At 48.2% G+C, this 20,314-nt stretch overlaps 1 protein-coding gene across 5 annotated transcripts in view; it reads left to right on the forward strand.

The window, feature by feature from the left end:
• The window catches only part of GFRA2 (GDNF family receptor alpha 2), a 113,114-nt gene extending 94,117 nt beyond the window's left edge, over positions 1-18,997 (forward strand). For 4 of the 5 annotated variants that reach the window (XM_039521337.1, XM_039521334.1, XM_039521336.1 and 1 more), the window contains 5 exons: positions 34-143; positions 1,596-1,736; positions 8,464-8,639; positions 16,010-16,063; positions 17,806-18,997. In XM_039521337.1, coding sequence (XP_039377271.1) covers positions 34-143; positions 1,596-1,736; positions 8,464-8,639; positions 16,010-16,063; positions 17,806-17,934 — 610 coding nt within the window. In that variant the 3' untranslated portion in view covers positions 17,935-18,997. The remainder of the gene's footprint in view (positions 1-33; positions 144-1,595; positions 1,737-8,463; positions 8,640-16,009; positions 16,064-17,805) is intronic. The other variant, XM_039521335.1, reaches the window with a different exon arrangement.
• The last annotated feature ends 1,317 nt before the right edge of the window (positions 18,998-20,314 follow it).

Genomic DNA, 20,314 nt, shown 5'->3' on the forward strand with positions numbered 1-20,314 from the left:
AACCCTGTTCTCTCTCTTGTGTTTTGTAACCAGGTCAAGATTGGCAGATTTTCACACAAATTGTCAAGTCTCTTTCCAGTCACTTACCAGCTGCCCCGGGGATAATTACCAGGCGTGTCTGGGCTCCTACGCAGGGATAATAGGTGAGTCTGTCTTGCTCATCATGCAGAGCACAGCAGGGTTGCCTTTCTCAATCAGTGTCTGGGTTTGGGGGGACTGGTTTATGGATTGTGGCTTGGGGGACTTGACACTTTAGAGACAGAATAACTTAGTGCTGGGGCGTATTGGAGGGGTGGTAGTGGATGCAGACGTTGGAAGTTTAGCAAAGCTGCTGCAGCCAGCAAGAACAACCACTTGTATCTGCAGGAACCTTCCTCTTAGCTCGCAAGAGCAAAAGCACCAACCCCTTTGTGCATCTGCTGCAGGGTGGGGTTATAGGGAGATGCTGTGGCCTAGTGGACAGGGGGAGCTGGGTTGTATTCCTACCTCTACCTGCTGTGTAACCTTGGATAAGTCTCAGGTTTCCCTCTGTTAAAGGGGCATAGAGATGCTGGCCTTGCTATGTACAGCAAGCTCTTTTGCTAAAGGAGGATGTATTATTACTGGAGACAACTCTGGTTCTAGAGGTGCACCTGGGAGAAAACAGGTGAAGGTGGCAGAGGTGTTTGGCAAGCTCAGCCGATGCCGATTGGCCTTTCCCCAGAGGGGTGCTCCCGAGGTCTTCGGCAGTAGGTTAAATCCTAGGGTGCAGGTTGCAGGGGAGAGAGCTGTGAGTTTCAGAGATAGAAAATCCAGCCGCTTTGTCACTGACTCAGTTTCACTCTTCAGTCCAGGGTTTTGCTTCTCTTGGCTTTGCTCTGACCCAGAGCTCCTTCTCCCCCGCCTCCCCCGCAATTACTGCACAGCATTGCAGGGGCCACAGTGGGCAACCGGGAAATGTTGTTATGATCCTGACACCAGGACTCAAAGGCATCCTGACACCAGGAACGCAGAGGGGATGATGGGTGGGCCAGGGCCCCGTGTGAAGCTGTCAGGGCAGCTCTGCTCATCGCACCTGAAGAGAGAAGCAGGGGCACGTTGAGCAGGCAAGCAGCATGTCTGAGTCAGACAAGATTCCCACAGAGAGAAGGAAGGAGCAGGGGACCAGGCCAGCTCAGAGGGACCAAGAGCCATGTGTCTGCTTAGACAGGACAATACCAGGGGCTAGTTATGGGACATGGAGCCTTTCGCCCACCACCAAATTGTTACCCTCCCTCCATCTCCCACTGAGTTACCTGCTTCCCCTTCTGTGCTGTGGATCCCACCCTGAGCTGGTTCCTGAGTGAGCAGCTGGAGGGAGAGTCCCTGGTAGCGCGGGTCTCTCAGAGCCACTTGGGTTGGGGAGAGCTGGAGGCTGGAACGAGCCATCTGCAGTTCCCTTTAGCTCTGCCTGGATCATGGGGAATCCACTGGGCATGGAAGACGAGAGCCAAGCTGGTACACAGCCCACCCTGCTGTGAGGGGAGGCTGTCGGGGCAGAAGGGAGCGCAGAGCTGTTTCTCTCCGTCAGACTTTGCTCTTCTGGCCCCTGATTCCCTTTCCTTCCTCCTGAGCAGGGTTCGATATGACACCCAACTACATTGACTCGAGCATCACCAGCATCACGGTGTCGCCCTGGTGCTCCTGCAGAGGAAGCGGCAACATGGAGGAGGAGTGTGAGAAGTTCCTGAGAGACTTCACGGAAAATCCATGTCTCCGTAAGGCACCGCTCTTCACTCGTTGTCTGTCTGAAGGGGCTTTGGCCTGTCCCAGGGAGCAGGGCAGGAGCTCTGGCTGTGGGGCAGCTCCCAGATATTCCAGTCCCAGCCTCTCCCAGCAGAAGCTGTGGGAAGCAGTCTGATGCAAGGGACTCCATGGAGTGCTATATGCTGTGCTGCAGGAGCACTTTGTGTCGGTGGAAGCTCACAACTGCTGTATTGCAAGCTTCTCTCAGCAGTGGTGCTGCAGGTGTCTGTAACCTCCTAGATATTCTGGCCTCTCCACAAGACCCTGTCAGAGCTCCTGCTCCATGTCTCTGAACAGGAAGGAGATGTAGGAAATTCCTTCTGGCTTGGGCTTGCTTTCTGTGGAGTTTTGGGAAACCTTACAACCTTGCAGATAGCTATTGACAAGGTTCCTTTGATGAAGGAGGCTCTGGTGTGCTGAGCTCCAGGAGTTTCATTCTCTCCATTACTTATTATAATTGTATCCATTTAATTAGTTGTTATTCAATTTAATCATCCAAAAATGTTACCGTCAAGCTCTCGCCTAGTGCTAACAATGTCCCCATCCCTGCCTAATCGTCAAGCTAATTTAATCTGTTTTGGGGATAACAACTGAGTGCAAGCAGGCCTGGATTATTCTGCCATTGCAATTTAGTCCTGCCTTGCAGGATTAGCCTAGCGTACTCATGAAACAGAAGGCATTGTCGATTTCACACCAGGAGGCATTGTAGAGAAGGAAGTAGGAGCCCTGGCTCCCTTGGTACTATGTAAATAGTAAATAAAGAAATAATACAATTATTATTATTAATAATGCACCTCAATCCTGACCAGCAGCACCCCTCTTTTTCCAGTTCTGGATTCCTCATATGCTGGTCTGCCAATTCCCCTGACTCCTGACCTGTAGCACCGCCTGCTATTCCAGTCATGGCCCCCATTCCCTACCCCACCCTAATGTTTCCAGTGGGCCCCCCCCCACTATTCCTGCCTGCTCACCCTATTCAGCTGTACCAGTGCACCTCAGTTCAGACTTGCACAGCTGCCACATTCTGTACAGCACCATGTAGGACATACTATGCAAATAAGCTATTTTGCATATTTGCAGATAGTTTGCATTTACTCTTAAACTTCCCCTTAAAAGTATCATGAGGATTTCATGCTGGTGAAAGGCATCGGGCAGAGTTAAGGTTACCTATACAGCCCCCTTATGCATGTTCATTAGGACACAGTGTTTAATTATACCACTATATGCTGCTTTTCCCCCACATGAGTTACCAGGATTTGAACCTAAGGCCTTCTGTGTCACAGCATACACCTCAGCCATCTGAGCTATAGTATAGGAAGAGCTGTTGCTCTAAGCAGGCTGTTATCCTCTATGTGGACTAGTCCATAGAGTGGGGGACACGTCACCAATGGGTTATACTACTTTTTGTGAGGCAGCACTGGAATGCTGGGTGTCAGGATTCCTAGCTCTGGGAGGAGAGTATGGCCTAGTGGTCGGTGACAGCACAGCCAAGCACAGTTCAGCCCACAAAGTGGATGACACTTGCTATGTCATGTTTGAGAGTGGCACGGCATTTTACAAGCTACAGAGGCAGGCACAACAGAGCTGCCAAATGCATGAGTGTTGTGTGACATGCGTGATATGGGACTTTTGGACCAGCTTCATCCTCCACTGTTCCAGACTGAGGTTCTCCAGAGAGCTTACCAGTCCCGTCAAAAGCGTGTGTCCGTTTTGTTATATGGCTCAATGGCTGCCAGGGTTTAGACTGAGATCTGCCCAAACTCATTTCACTTGTGAGTGCTAGAGATGTTGGAGTCCAGAGTTAGGTAACAAATGTGTTGTTGCCTTGTCCCACCAACACCTGTTCCCCATCTCATCATATAGCTCAGTTAAGCCACTGCAGTTGCAACATGCCATTAATACGCTAGACAGACCCAGGTCTATTTCCACCTACATACAATCATAGAAGATTAGGTTTGGAAGAGACCTCAGGAGGTCATCTAGTTCAACCCCCTGCTCAAAGCAGGACCAACCCCAACTAAATCATCCCAGCCAGGGATTTGTCAAGCCGGGCCTTGAAAACCTCTAAGGATGGAGATTCCACCATCTCCCTAGGGAACCCATTCCAGTGCTTCACCACCCTCCTAATGAAATCGTTGTTTCCTAATATCCAACCTAAACCTCCCCCACTGCAACTTGAGACCAGAGAAGGGCTACTAGGATGATCCGAGGAATGGAAAACCTGTCTTATGAAAGGAGACTCAAAGAGCTTGGCTTGTTTAGCCTAACCAAAAGAAGGCTGAGGGGAGATATGATTGCCCTCTATAAATATATCAGAGGAATACATACCAGGGAGGGAGAGGAATTATTTAAACTCAGTACCAATGTGGACACAAGAACAAATGGATATAAACTGACCATCAGGAAGTTTAGACTTGAAATTAGATGAAGGTTTCTAACCATCAGAGTAGTGAAGTTCTGGAACAGCCTTCCAAGGGGAGTAGTGGGGGCAAAAGACATATCTGGCTTCAAGACTAAGCTTGAAACGTTTATGGAGGGGATGGTATAATGGGATAGCCTAATTTTGGCAATTAATTGGTCTTTGACTATTAGCGGTAAATATGCCCAATTGCTGGTGATGGGATGTTAGACGGGGTGGGATCTGAGTTATTACAGAGAATTCTTTCCTGGGTGTCTGGCTGGTGAGTCTTGCCCACATGCTCAGGGTTTAGCTGATTGCCATATTTAGGGTCAGGAAGGAATATTCCTCCAGGGCAGATTGGCAGAGGCCCTGGTTTTTTTTTTTGCCTTTCTCTGCAGTGTGGGGCATGGGTCGTTTGCTGGAAGATTCTCTGCATCTTGAAGTCTTTAAATAATGATTTGAGGACTTCAATGGCTCAGACACAGGTTTGATACAGGAGTGGGTGAGTGAGATTCTGCAGCCCGCATTGTGCAGGAGGTCAGACTAGATGATCATAATGATCCCTTCTGACCTTAAAATCTATGATTCTGTGATTGACCCTTGTTCTGTCATCTGCCACTACTGAGAACAGCTGAGCTCCATCCTCTTTGGAACCCCCCTTCAGGTAGTTGAAGGCTGCTATCAAATCCTCCCTCATGCTTCTCTTCTGCAGACTAAATAAGCCCACTTCCCTCAGCCTCTCCTCATAAGTCATGTACTCCAGCCCCCTGATCATTTTTGTTGTCCTCCACTGGACTCGTTCCAATTTTTCCACATCCTTTCTACAGTGGGGGGCCCAAAGCTAGACGCAATACTCCAGATGTGTCGAATAGAGGAGAATAATCACTTCCCTCGATCTGCTGGCAATGCTCCTACTAATAGAGTCCAATATGCCGTTAGCCTTCTTGGCTACAAGGGCATGTTGCTGACTCATATCCAGCTTCCCATCCACTGTAATCCCCAGGTCCTTTTCTGCAGAACTGCTGCTTAGCTAGTCAGTCCCCCGCCTGTAGCAGTGCATGGGATTCTTCCATCCTAAGTTCAGGACTCTTCACTTGTCCTTGTTGAACCTCATCAGATTTCTTTTGGCCCAATCCTCCAATTTGTCTAGGTCATTCGGGACCCTATCCATACCATCCAGCGTCTCTACCTCTTTTGCAGCTTAGTGTCATCCACGAACTTGCTGAGGGTGCAATTCATCCCATCATCCAGATCATTAATGAAGATGTTGAACAAAATGGGCCCCAAGACTGACCCCTAGGGCACTCCACTTGATACGGGCTGCCAGCTAGACATCAAGCCATTGATCATTACCCATTGAGCCTGATGATCTAGCCAGCTTTCTTTCCACCTTATAGTCGATTCATCCAATGCACACTTCGTTAACTTGCTAGCCTTCCTGTACCCTGTGTCCTTAAGCCACAACCCCTGTCTCTACTCCAAGTATAATTCCTTCCAGGTCTGTAAACTCCGAGTTCCACAGCTCTCCTCAGTTTCTCCTATTACCAGTAGTGCCAACCCCAACCCCCGAGTCTGGGCTTCAAAAATCATGAAATAAGCTTAATACTCATGAGATTAACCCCCAGATTCACACAATTTAGGGGCTTTTTTTCTTTGCCTTCTAGTTTCTAAGCCTTTAAGGAACACTTGGGTCACGTTTTCAAGCTTTTCTCTGTAACCAGATGTGACAGATGCTATAGATACATGGACTATTCAAAGATTACTACACTGACTTTATAAATGTTATATGTATCCTGATTGGCTGACTAGTGATTGTCACACCAGGAGGGCTGGAATCATGGCTTTTGTTTCCAAAAAACTGAGATTCTCATGCAGTCACTTACATTAGATACTGGGTTCTAAGTAAAACACCAACTATCATGAAACTCACAATCAAACCCTACGTGCTGGCAATGCTACCTAACTCTTCTACCCTCCTGCTCATTTGTCATTTCCTTTTCCTTTGCAATGAGCAATAGGGGTGTCATGGCGGGGAAAGTGGTGAGAGGAAAGATTAAGGTGTGTCGGAGGGAAGGGCAGCACCTTGAACTCAGTGGCTTTGAACCATGTGGCTGGCAGCTGATCTCTTCCAAGTTTCTGGCTCCTGTGCATTGTTCCTATCTGGGGGAACTGGAAAGCTCTGCTTCTGGTGTGCTTTGCCCATGGTGCATCTAGGGCTGATGAGAATGCCTATGGGCCAGAAGAGATGCCTGGCGAAGGGAGCAGGGATGCTGAACTTGGGGGATGAGGGTGGGTGTAGCAAGGGGAAGGGAGGAATGAAGGATGAGAAGGAGGTGGAGGAGGATGGGAGGTGATGGGGAAGGAAGATAGGGAGAGGATGGAGGTGAGGAGGTGGAGGTGGAAGATCCTCTACCAGATGGTATTTTTAGTTCTGCTTTCTAGTAACTCTCATCCCATCACTCTCTTCTTTTCTCTGCCTTCCCTAAACACTGCCGCCACACCCCCGAGATGCCTCTCCTGCACGCAGAGCTGGAGAGGAATCGGGGGCTCAGTGGAGACAGCGTAACTTGTGCTGTTTCCATCAGCAACTGCCATATTCTCTGTGATGGCGCCGCAGCGGGGAGCGGGGCAGGAGACAATGCACCTGGGCATTTATCTCTGCACTGGGCACGGAGCCCATGCAGCCAGAGCAGCGGGTCAGCGCACGATGCCTAGTTGCCCCTTCCCCCCACCCTCTTTGGAAGCTTTTCTCGTGCCGTTGGGTAGAATTGCCCCGGGCTGCCACCTTGAAACAGACTAGGGCCTCGTGTGCATGTGTGTGTGTGAGACAGAGAGACAGGGAAGGAGGAGTTACTATTGGAGCAGCAGAACTGCTGCCAGCCCCAATCTTCTGCATGGGAAAGCCACTGACAACCTCTGCAGAGCAATGGGCTGGAGCGGGGAGGACTCCAGGACCGTCCCAGGGGATCCATGAGACCTCTCCATCAGGGGTGGGGGTGCTGATGATGGAAACCATGCATGTGGTGTTTGTTATTACTACTTCAAGCCAAGAGGTGTGGCTCACCCCTAGTTCCAGCACTGCTGCCCTCAATCCCCTTCCCTGGGCTCAGGGAGGAGGTGGGGTCCCCACTAGAGATGAGAGTTCGTAAGATGTATCCCCTCTGTGGTGGGATTCATTTAGTGATATTTGAGAAATGGGCTTGGGGCGGGGGGGTTAAGGAGAGGAAAACACTTTGATCTGCAGGGGCTGTGTCAGAGCTAATGAAGCAGAACCTCAAGGCGGCAGGCTGGGTCCCAAAGCAATGAGGTCTGGGCAGGAAGGAGGACTGGAATGAGGAGCAGGGAATGGGAAGGAGGATAGGTGGGTAGAGAGAGTGTGTGAGAGAGAGAAGGTACGAGGCCAGGAAGGAAGAAGAGTATGAATGAGAGATGACAGCCTGACAGGAAGAGAAATAACTTGCCCACATTGTTTGATGCCTGCTCACTCCCACCCCTGGCCGGGGGTATCCCACTGCCAGCTAGTGACTCCTGGCTCTCTCTGCCATGGCATGCGTCTCAAAGTGGGACGTGTGCAAATAAAGCTTGAGGGCTTTTGCTTCGGCAGCTGCCTGGAAGCAAGCAGACCCCCTCCCAAGGAGGAGGCTGTCCGGCTGGCCCAACAGAGCCCCAGCAACTATCTCCTCTCATGGGCTGCTGGTGTGAGAGTCTGGGCGTGGGATGGCAGTGGATGTCTCTCAGTTGTAAGTCAGCCCCTAGCCATGATCCCTGATGACCATGAAGCTTGATACAACCAGCTGGGAGCCACCCTAAAACACAGCAAGCAAAATTTCTAGTGGTTAGAGGAGGGAATGGGCCGTCAGGACTCCTGGGTTCTACTCCTTGCCCTGGGAAGGGATTGTGCTCTAGTGATTAGCACAGTGGTCCAGGAGTCAGAACTCCTGGGTTCCATTCCCAGTCTAAGGAAGTAATGTTGTGTAGTGGTTGGAGCAAGGATGTCATGTCTGCCATGGCCTCTGATCTGGCGTCTACCACCAACTTGCTGTGTGGCCTCGGGCAAGTTGCATCCTGGTTGGGTGCCTCAGTTTCCCCATCTATAAAATGGGGATTATGCTGACCTGTCTCATGAGGAGGGGAAGTTCGTGAGCTTTAATCCATTCCTAATGTTTGTAAAGTGTTTTCAGATCCATGGGGAAGCACAGCATGTTTAGTATTTATTTTTGTATGCCCTGTGAGTTGTGTGCATAGAAGTTGATAGTGAAACCACATCCCCAAAGCCCTGTCTCTCTTTCCATTCACAGGAAACGCCATTCAGGCCTTCGGCAATGGTACGGATGTCAACCTGTCCCCCAAAAACCCCTCGCAGCCTGTCACCCTGCCCCCTAAGACAGAAAAGAGCCCCGCTTTGCCAGATGACATCAATGACAGCAACACCATCTACGACACCAGTGTGATCACAACTTGCACCTCTGTTCAGGTAGGACCTCGGCTCCGGCTCCTGCTCCCTCTTCACAGAAGACACGTGTTAACTGGATGCATGGACCTAGTTTGGCCAAAGCTTCCCACATATTGATGTGCCTGCCGGGACTTAGCCTATGGTCTTGGAAAGTGAGGGTTGTCTATTGAAGGCTGCTGTTTGCAAGTGTGCCTCTTGAGTTATTACAGCGCCAAATTCTCTGCTACCCAGAATCCCCTGGGCCCATACCCAGCACTGTATTCTCTGTTACTCAGAATCTCCCTGGGCTCTGCCCAGCCCCTGATACATCTCCATTACCCAGAATCCTCCAGGGCTCCTGAACAGCCCCAGCCCCAGCGTGCTCACTGTTATGTGTATTAGATGGTTTGATTTCTTTTCGCCTTCTCTTGATTGGGATGGATCTCTCCCAGGCTCATGCTTTCCCATGCAGTGACCCACGGGCTACCAATTTTTGCCCAGGTTGGCTAGCCTTCCTGCTTTGGGCGAGCACTGGAAGCTGAAAGTGCCCATCAGTATCCAGACACAGCCTGTGGATTTACGGCCCGCACGTATGCCCCTATGCACACACACTGCTATGTAATCCTGCTGGTGATGGGCTGGGGAGGAGGAGGTGGGATCTGGATCAAGATTAAGATTATGTCTGAGGCTGAATTGGGGGCCCATGCTCAGGTTCCAGGGCAATGAAACCTTGGCAAGTGATTCTGTTAAGACAATGACCCCAAATAGATAATCTCTTAGGACTATAGTTGCTTTTGTGGGATTTCCCACACCTTGGATTGCAATCTTCTGAGCTGCCCTCCTGAGATTTTAGCCATAACTAAACAGGAATCAGAACTGGAAAATAAGGTTCCTTCTGCTTTTGAATCGAATCCAGAAACAAAACCAAACCCACATGGGCTGGCAAGGTGTGACGAGCAGGGAGCAGGGCGGATTTGACCTGGGAATTTTTTTTTGTTTTTTGCATTAAATGGGAATATATTTAATGTCAGTTGAAATTGAACAGGCATATTTATGTTCAGTTGATACAAACTGAACATAAATTCCTATTCAGGAATTTTCCTATTAAGGAAGTGACATTAGAAGAATTTGATCACATACTAACATTTTCATTTTTCTGGATTAATTATTCAAATCCAATAACTCTGGCCAAGAATGCAGCAAACTTTTCTGGCTGTCCAGGAGAAAAGGGTTTCAGTGTTGACAAATCGATTGACTTCAATGGCTCCAAAAGGGTGTTTTTTTTTCACTAAAATGATTTATGATTAAATCTGTAAGTTGCCGGGGAGTTACATTGGGGATGAGAAGGAAGCTACCTGAGCTGTAACCTGAGCCAGGAGGGGGATGAGAAGAAGTGACTCCTTCTGCCCGGGAGACTGAACAAAGGAGAGGAAGAGCAGAAGGGAGCGGGGAGAGAGCTGCTGAAGGGATTTTTAGAGTCAGTTTGGGCTGGGTGGTGCAACGCAGGGAGCCCCAAGCTGGGGTCTAAGCTCCCTGAACCCCCCAGAAGGACTTGATGGAGGGGTTCTGGTTGTACCTACACACTCTGCTTGGGACTGTGTTCCTGTTGTCTAATAAACCTTCTGTTTTACTGCTGGCTGAGAGTCACTGTGAATCTCAGGAAGAGGGATGCAGGGCCCTGACTCCCCCACACTCCGTGACACAAGGATCTTAGAATTTAACCCTCAAAGCACAATTCACAGCTCCATCCTTGGCCTCCTCAAATTCCTCTGGCCATGCAGACTTCCAGTTGCTTGGGAGTTATTCTCATCCTGCAGCAAGAGCTGGCCATGCCCATTTGGCATTCTCCTTCACAGCTTTGCCTAGATGAGTGATATGTCTATGCGGTGGTCACAGGGTGTGACTGCAGGTTGTGGAGACGTACCTGGGCTAGCTTTAATCTAGCTGGATGGGGTACTGATAGCAGTGAAGTTGCGGCAGCATGTGCTTCAGCAGGGCCTACCCAGGTGGGCTTGTCCAACTTGTGCGCTACTCTGGTAATCGAGCTCGCTAGACTAAAGCCAGCTCAGGTACATCTACTTTACCCAATGATTACAGTATTGCTCTGTCCTAGGACTGAAAGATGTGTTGTTAGCTAGTTCGATCCATTGCTTTCTAAAACTCTAGTGAAGACAAGGCAAGCTGCACTATAGCAAGGCTTTAACTCAACCCGTTTAGCACGTGCTGTAGTACAATTTACCTCGTCTGGTCTAGAGTTTTAGAAGGTGTTGGGACCGAGATAGGTAACCCCATCCAATAACCTTCAGTCTTAGTCTAGATGAAGCCTCAGACCCACCCAGAAATTACTACTCCCCTCATCCCTGCACCTGAAGCCGCGTTGCTGAAGGCAGGGGAAGCATCAAGTTACCACACTGATCGGAGTGGTGTACAGACAGCTATTGGAATCACTCCACTGGCCCCCGTCTTTTAATGTTTATCAGATAGTAATGCCCAGAGGCTCTGATCTTCTCTAGGGACTGTACAAACACACAGAAAGACACGGTCCCTACCCCAAAGAGCTAGCTAGATAGATGGGCATCTCCTACTCACAGTCCTAACCGGCGATGATTCTCTGTCCACCTCTGCAGAAACAAAGTAAGTTTCTTCTTCTCCTTCAGGCTGGTGAGCACACGTGAAGGCAGCAATGTCACCCTTGGGCAGCCTCTAATTAGATCCGGCATGCTTGAGTAATTACATCTTATGTTTTCTAGTTACCACTCCGTGAGACAATCAGCAGCTCAATTTCATGCTAGAATTGCGACACATCAGGGCCCCGCCATCGCCTTGGCGGGCACTTGGCTCACTGTTCATTGTGAGACACGCTTGGCAGATTGTTCTTCTAAGTGGGAGGAAAGGGAAAAACAATGGTGTTATCAGCGTTACCGCATCTTCTGCTCCATTTGCCACCTGATGATGGAAGCGCTGGTGGTTGTGGTGTGGCGGTATATTGCTGGAGTCAATTACTAGTGGACTAGTTTTGCTCGTAGTAAACCCAGTGAACTCCACTAGGTTAGACCCTGAGCTCAGTTGCTACTCAGGGAGAACTGAGTGGGAAGAGAGCTGGGTAAAATGTTTTTGCTGTAACTCTTGTTCAGTGAAGAATGCAGATTTGGTTGAGAATTGGAGTTGAAGCCAACCAAGTTTTGGTTGAAAAACACCTTAAAAAAATTGGAAAAAATCAAAACGTTTCATTTTGACATTTTATGAAACAAAATATTTCGGGTTTTTTTTGTTTTTTTTTGGTTCAGAACAACTATGTGCTTCAAAATGTCCTTCTAATTTTATTGGAAAAAACCTCCAGATATTTAAAAATGGTCCAGAACCCAAAACATTGTGATTTTGTCAAAACAAAACATTTCATTCAACCTGACATTTATTTATTCTTTTTTAATTTTGGACTTGTCGGCATTTTTTGAAAAATTCATTATTGGTTTGCCCTGGAACAATTTTTTCCTGATTTTTTTTTCCAGAATTTCCAGAGAACCAAAACACCCATTATTAGCACAACCCTAATAGGAGTGATACCTGAGTGAAAACTGAGTAACACACAGGGCCCTATTCTGATCCTTTATACTGTGAGGAGGGTCATGTTCTCTGCTTGTAAAAACAGGCACAGCTCCGTTGGCTTCAGTCAAGCTGCCCCAAATATACCGGCAGAGGGCTTGGCCTGTGTTACTCCACTGATTTCAGGGATGTGACAATGGATTTACTCCAAAAGCAGGCTCAGTCACTCCTTTGTAAATCAGGAATAGCTCCATGAAGTCAGTGGAGTAGTTCCTGATATATACCTGTGTAAGATCAGAATCTGACCCCAAGTGAGCAAGTCTGGATTTGACCCACTAGGTAAATCAGGAGTATCTCCATTAGAGTCATTAGGCCTAATTCTCCTATCATGTACACTGGTGTGACTCCATTGACTTCACCAGAGTCACTCCAGATTTACACTAATGCAAGTGAGAGTAGAACTAAGCCCAGTGCAGTTACACCAACATTGACCTTAGTGGGGTTACTCACATTTACACCAGTGTAGCTGAGAAGAGAACTATGCACTTAGCTTTTCAGTTCATACCACTTTGTCAAGAATTAAGGTGTGCTCTGTCGGTGAGAGCCAGGGGACTAGAAAGCACTCCTGGGATTCACGTCTAGCTCTGCTACTGACTCACTATCTGACATCGGGCAAGAAAATGAAAAGAAAAAGTTAGCTTGTATTCTTTGAACTTCCGTAAAAGTTTTTCTTGGAAGAGCAGTGCCATGTGTGTGTCCTTGTGTGTATTTGTGGGTGTGCGTGTGCTTTACCATTGTGCAGTGGTGGCCTCCCCGGGAGCACTGTGGGCTCTGAAATATGAATGAAAATCCCATCCCCCAGCAACTCACTCAGATAGTACAAATCTCACTTTCTTGAGTCTGTCCATTTTCCCTTTAACTCTGAACTGCAGAAGGATGAAAGGAAGAGATGAGTCTAATGGCCCCCATCTCACTTCACATTGAGAGATTTCAGTGCTTTTATGGCCATCTCCAGCACTAAAAGGCCTATTGTAGTGAGATTGGGAGAGCTTCTTGTTAGTTCTTTTGTTCTTGAACTGTACCTGCTCCTTTCAGAAGCTTATTCCCCAGCTTCACCTTACCCTTCTCAGCTCTCTCTCACAAGAGCTTCATGGGAGAGCCTGGCTTATGTATGATTGGCCAGTCCGCAGGCTTAGAACCAGTGGCTGGAACTGGGCAAACCCCACAGCCCCTTTCAGACTGACACAAAATGGAAGGATAATTAGTCTCGTGTACACTCTGGAGCAGCCCTGATGGCCTGAAGTCAGAGTAGCTGCACTGCTGCCAAACCCAAGTGCAGCACAAGCAGCGGCAGTGGACTCTAGGTATTTATGCTCCAGTTTTTAGCTGAGCCCTCCGAAGCCACGGAAACTTGTAACTGGAATCACCACAAGTTAGTTCCGTTCATGCAAACCCCAGCCTGTCCTTGTCTGTGCTTGTGCTGGCCCATAATGGCTGAGTCGGGGCTGTTACTGGTGGGAGACCAGGCATACAATAGTCTGTAGGGGCAACCCACCTGATACAGAATCTGAACTCTTCTCAGGGCTATTTCCCCATCCCCACAGCCCCTCCCCTGCAGCAGGCAACAAGCGCCATTCACTCCTAAGCTACATTGAACCGCTTCTGCTCTCTGGCTGGATTCTGATGTGGGGCTTGTCATCACTAGAAATGTAGGTGATGTTAGAACACAGCCATCAGGACTCATAGAATCATAGACTCATACATCTTGCAGTCAGGGTCCACAGGGGCCTCTGTGTTTAATACCATGTCAGGGATTGAGCCTATATATAGTTCCAGGAGGGTTCGCCCACAACACAATGCTGAATGCAACAGTCCCAGCAAAGTCGTGTTTGACAGCATGTCAGTTAACATGACTCGTCAAGGATGTGTTCTAACACAACCTGTAAAAGCAGCAAAGAGTCCTGTGGCACCTTATAGACTAACAGACATATTGAGGCATGAGCTTTCGTGGGTGAATACCCACTTCGTCGGATGCATGACGGATGCTTAACACAACCTGGCATTCCAGTGAAGGCAAGGTCTCCTCTCCAGGTTTGTCTTCACCGCAGGGTTAGCTTGTGCTATCGACACTTGAGTTAATGCCTCTCGAGTGCGAGTGGCCACACAGCAAAAAACGCTCGAGTTGCACTAGCTCCAGCATCTGCAGCGCTCGAACTCCATCCCCCATCCAACAAGCCAGCTAGCTTCAGTTGAAAGCAACACTTATCTTAAGCTAGAGATGCGTGTGTGTGGATGGAAATTGGCTCAGGGGCAACACTTGAGTTATACCTCAAGATAACACTGCTGGGAAGACAGGCCCTTAGATAACTAGCCCATCCTGATGCAGATTCAGAATTTCCTCTCAAAGGGTATGTCTACACTGCAGTTAGACACTGCTGGCCTGTGCCTGGTGACTCTGGTTTGCAGGGCTCGGTCTGTGGGTCTGTTTATTTGAGGTGTAGATGATTCGGCATGGGCTGCAGCTGAGCTTTGTGACTCTCCCACCTTGCGGGGTCCTAGAGCCCGGGCTCCAGCCCGAGCCTGGACATCTACACTGCAATTAAATGGGCCCGCAGCCCGAGCCCTGCAAACCTGTCAGCTGGCACAGGCCAGCCGCGGGTTCTTAACTGCAGTGTGGACGTACCCTGTGTGGGAAATTTTACATCGTGAGTGTTTGTGCCGTGAGTTCCTCAGAGCAGGGACTGTCTCTTGCTAGATGTTTGTATGTCACCTAACACAGTGGGGCCCCCAACCCGGGTGGGGCCTGGTAGCTGTATTGCCATACAAAAAATAATAATGATATCTGGATTCATCTGCTTGAAGACTTTCAGGCAAGGAACACATAGTCAATCGAATTTGCAGAAATTGAATTAATATTTGCAGATTTATTTTGTTTGTACTATCTGCCCAGATCTAGGCAGGAGTCCAGCAGAGAGGCTAAGCAGCCCAGGGAGCGAGGGATGAGAATTTTCTTTCTTCTCTCCTTCTCAAAGCTTTTCTGGCAGCCCCAGCATACGCAGAGCACACAGAGAGACTTAATGTTTCAACACCAGACACACACTCTGAACTGCCTTCAAATGCCCCATGCAAATGTGGAAGCCTGGTAATTGCAGGCCTGTGATCAGAATAAAAACAATTCGGGATGCCCTTGTAGGCCAGCTCTGCAAGGACAGTGGAAAATGACAAAAGTTCAGCTCCAATGAAATTGGGCTTAGTGTGCTCCGGAGGGACAGCTTGTTTGAGTGGGGCTGGTGGAATGAGTCAGGCCTTTAGAACTGAGGGTACGGAACAGGCCAGCACATTCCTTTCTTACTAGCTAAAGGGAATGATTTGTCTCATCCACAATGTAACACCAGAGGTAGATCTTACTGCTTTTTTTGGAGATTAAAGAGAAATGACAGGAAGGAGGAAGCTTGCTCTGGAATTGCCTGACAAAGATGCTTCCTCACACCCCCTTTATTTTGTCACAGATTGTGAGGAGTGACCAGTGATGTTCCATGGTGGTTACAGGTGTTAATCTCTGATCAAGCACAGTCTGTCCACGATGCAGCATGATGGCCTATTACTTAAAGCAAGTGTCTGGGAGTCAGGACTCCTGGGTTCTATTTCCAGTTCTGTGAAGGAATGTAATATAGTGGCTCCTGTGCTCTGTTCCCCTCTGCCACAAACTTAATGTGTCATCCTGGGCAAGTCACTTTAGCTCTTTCTGCCTCTGTTTCCCTATCTATAAAATGGGGGTAATGATTGTTGGCTACCAGGTCTGATTTCAGGTTGCTTGAAACCCTAAGACCTTTGGCAAGACCTCCTGGCTTGTTCTCTCTCCTCCACAGGAACATGGACCGAAGCTAAACAAATCCAAAGAGCACAGTCTCTGCTTCTCGGAGGTATGTGTCATGGCATCTCCTGGGAAGAGAGAAAGGGGCAGGCTGGAGAGCATGGAAGTGTGAGCATGGGGGTGCTTTGTGCCATGTGTACATGCCAATAGAGGCAAGAGATGGAGTCAGATTCTGTTACAAATGAGGCTCAGCATATCTATTAGGACTATAAGGTTTCTCTAAGCTGAGCTGGTTTTCAAGGGCTGTATCTACAAGGCGACACTTTAAGGAATTAAAGAAAACAGCCAAGCTTTTAAAATCCTATGAGCCTTTTCCTACTCTGTTTCCACATCTTAGTGGCACTGTATGTGTGTATCCCTAACACCTACTCACCCCTGTTGTGTTTTGCTGGCTCTAGAATATGTGCTAACCCTCATTACAGCCCAATTCTGCAATGTTCTATTTGTTCAATCTTAGGTGTTCCTATAGGGCTCCAGCCTGAGCCTGAGTGTCTACGCTGCAATTTTACAGCCCAAGTCAGCTGACCCGGGCCAGCTGCTGGTGTTTAATTGCTGTGTAGACCTGCCCATAGCCTCTGTCACCTTGGAATCTAGGTATTGTCCAGGCAATGAAGCAATGGGAAGTTGAAGGGGCCAAGCATCTTGCCAGAGAGTGCTTAGTATCTTAGGCCTTATCTACACTAGAGAACTGAACCATTTCTATTCAGCTGGATTAAGCACAAATGGTTTAGCGTGTCCACATTAGCCAGGCTGAATCGGTTTAAGGATCCCTTGCAGGTTTGCTTCTCATCCACACTAAAGCAATACAGTTGCAATGCCCTCTGGGTACCTCTTCCACAGCTCAGCTTCTATATGCAGTGCATTCTGGGAGATTTCACAAGGCCACTGGTGCACCGTAGGATAGCAGTGGGAGGCATAGCATTACTGTTCAGCTAGACCGCGTCCATACTGGCATCATAACGACTGAGACTCAAAATGTGTTTTGTTTAGATCCGCTGAAGAAGAGTTGGCTCGGAACAGCTGTGACCCAGCAGATTTGAGAAGAGCTGGTTGACATGATATTTTTTTCTTCAGATCTTGAAATGTTGATGAAATTTTTAAATACCAAAAAAGAGGAAATTTTGGATGAAATTTTCACAAAAAAATTCACCTGTTTTTTCCCAACAAATTATAGAGCAGGGTTGATATTTTCAAAATTTTGGGGGGGGAACCCCTAAAAAATTTGGGGAAAAAAACAAAATTTTGAAATGAAAAATTCAGTTTTGAAAAAATAAAAAATGTGGGCAAAAAATCCAATTTTAGAGAAAAAATGCAAGCTCTTTGATTTCTTTGAACCCCCTCCCAAATTCAGAAGAAAATTAAAAGCTATTTCCCAAAGATCCCCACCCAACCCCTGTAGCCAACCAGATCTGGCTACAGTTGGTAGCATGATTTTTCAGCGATGAGGGGAAAAGCCATTGGAACAAGCTACCAAGGGAAGTGGTAGATTATCCGTCTCTTGATGTCTTCAAGTCAATATTGGATCCCTTGCTGGAAGATATGCTGTAGACAGACACAAGTTACTGGGCTCAATACAGAGATAACTGGCTGTTATTCTCTGGCCTGAGTTATGCAGGAGTCAAACTAGAAGATGTATTGGTCCCTCCTGGTCTTAAAATCTATGAGCAGTTAGAAACAGTGTTTATTACAGCAGATACATTATTCCAAGATAAGATCAGATGCTTGTCCCTTATGCAAACACAGAGCTCTGCCACTGAACTAAACTTCTGTTTTCCATTTCTCTGCCCACAGACACAGCTGACCACAGACATTATGCCAGACCAGAAGACTTTTGTGGACCAGAAGGCATCTGGCAGCCGACATTCAGCCAGGGGTATCCTCTCTGCTCTCCCATTCCTTCTTGTGAAACTGGCGTTATAAAGGAGAGAGGAGCCGCATTGTGAAGGAAATGCCAACAAAACCCATACTCGCGCGCGCGCACACCCAAAAACTCTTGCAAGAATTCTCTCTCTCAAGTTGTTTTCTCCCAGGGTTTCTGCTTTTGAGAAATTAAATAAAAGAGAATCCTTGTGTCAGACACTCAATGTGCAAGAATAGAGTTAATGCTGGCCCTGGAATCACCGACCTCTGGGTGGACATGCATCCCAGTGGATGAACTTTGATCATTTTCTTTTATAGGTACTTATGGTTTTTTCCTTTCTGAAGCAAGAACCTGAGACTCACAACAAACCGGAACACACCCACACACATATACACGCGTGCACACACAAACAATGGATCCAAACAGAACTATGGGGGAACAGGCGGTGACCTACTGAAGCTTTGGTGAAGGCCAAGGGACAGAGAATGACCTGCCACTTCCTGGATGGACTCTGGCAGTGCCAGGATCACTATAGCTGTTTGCAGGAGGATGGAGCAAAGGACAGAGACCTTTTTTCCCTCCCCATGTTCAGTTTCTCTTTGCGGCTTGAGAATTCTATATGTTTAATTCCCACCCCAGATGAAGTCTGGTATTCTGTATCCTGGGAGATCCACAAGCTAGTGTTTTACATCCTCCACTCAAACCACGGTGGGGCAGGTGTGTGTGTGGGGAGACAATGAATGTTTCACATGCGGACCCCAATCTCCCCTTTGAGGCTGCATCCCTGACTGGATGGGCGAACACTGGATCAGAATGTGGGCAACTCGGAACCCAGGGGATCTTTTGCCAGTTCCATGGGAAGGGGGTTGTCTCTTTAAATCTTTTCCTTTCCTGGGGTTGGCGAAAATTTTAAAATCAAAGACAAAAACCTCCACCGTTAAAAGGTTGTCATGACATTTCCAAATTGCTCTTTCGATGGGGATCTTTTCCTTTATCCCGTTGGGTTTGGGTTGGATGGGAGAGGCCATCCATGAATGGGGGCCACTGTATGTTACTCTCTTTTCGTTTTCTTTTGTTTTATATATACATATATAGTGTATGTATATAGAGACCACCTATATCTACATATATGTATGTATATACATAACCATATACATATACTGTGTGGCTTTTTTTTGTAATTCCTTTCTTTCCTTTTTTTTAAATGATCAAACAACAACAACAAAAATGTATTATTGTAAAATTTATTTTTTTTAATAATGTCTATAATGGAAAAAAAAATAAACCAAGAACAAAAATGAAACCTTAATTCTCCCAGCCTCTGATGGGGCTTCGGGAACAGGAGAGTGACCAATAAGTTTAACCAATGGCTAAAATAAACATCATAGGAAGCAAATGGTGTCCTGTTTAGTTCAAAGTGCCTGGTTCCTGCTGCTCTGTGGATGTCCTTGTGCTGGCTGCGGCCAGTGCCCCCACCAAGTGCAGCAGCAGTCAAGGAGGGTGGCTTCTAAACGGCCATTTGTGGCACAGTTCATGGAAACTGGAAGCAGAGGGCTGACTGGGCTGGCAGGAAGAAGGCATTTGTCCAGACTTGGTAGTCGGGTATCTTATGTTCCATGTGAGATCAGGTCTCTCTATTTTAGGTACTTATATGGCCCCATTACCACAGTGTCTGTCAGGGCCGGCTCCAGACCCCAGCACGGCAAGCATGCGCGTGGGGCGGCCCTTTCCCGGGGGGGCGGCAGGCTGGGCCGGCGGACCTGCTGCAGTCATGCCTGCGGGAGGTCCACCGGAGCCCCGGGACGACCAGACCTGCCGCAGGCATGACTGCGGACGGTTCGCTGGTCCCGCGGCTCGGCTGGACCTCCCGCAGGCATGACTGCGGCAGCTCAAGCGGAGCCGCCGGACCTGCGAACCGTCCGCAGCTGCGGGAGGGCCAGCCGAGCCGTGCGACCAGCGGACCCTCCGCAGTCATGCCCGCGGCTCCGGGGCGCCTCCCGCGCATGACTGCTTGGGGCGGCCAAAAAGGTAGAGCCGCCCCTGGTGTCTGTTCACCTCATAGTCTCTATGCATTTATTTTCACCACACCCCTATAAAGCTGGGCATTGCTGTTATCCCCAGGAACTGAGGCCCAGAGAGGCTAAAGGGAAGATTTTCAAAAGCATCTCAGTGACTTAGGAGCTTATGTCTCATTTTCAAACCTGACTGAGGTACTGAGAGCCTCAGTTCTATCGGCTTTCAAAGGCTCCAAAGTGCCCGAGTCCCTTCTGCAAATGAGACATAGGCTCCTAAGTCTGCTAGGGACTTAGGGCCAGATTTTTAAAGCTATCTAGGCCCTGAAAGAAGCAGCTAAGCATCTCACGGGATTTTTAAAAGTGCCCAACTCCCACTGACTAGGTGCTAGCTGCATCCTTGGGCACCTAAACACCTTTAAAAATC

This window comes from Mauremys reevesii, linkage group 2 (assembly GCF_016161935.1).
Source record: "Mauremys reevesii isolate NIE-2019 linkage group 2, ASM1616193v1, whole genome shotgun sequence".
NCBI lineage: Eukaryota > Metazoa > Chordata > Testudines > Geoemydidae > Mauremys > Mauremys reevesii.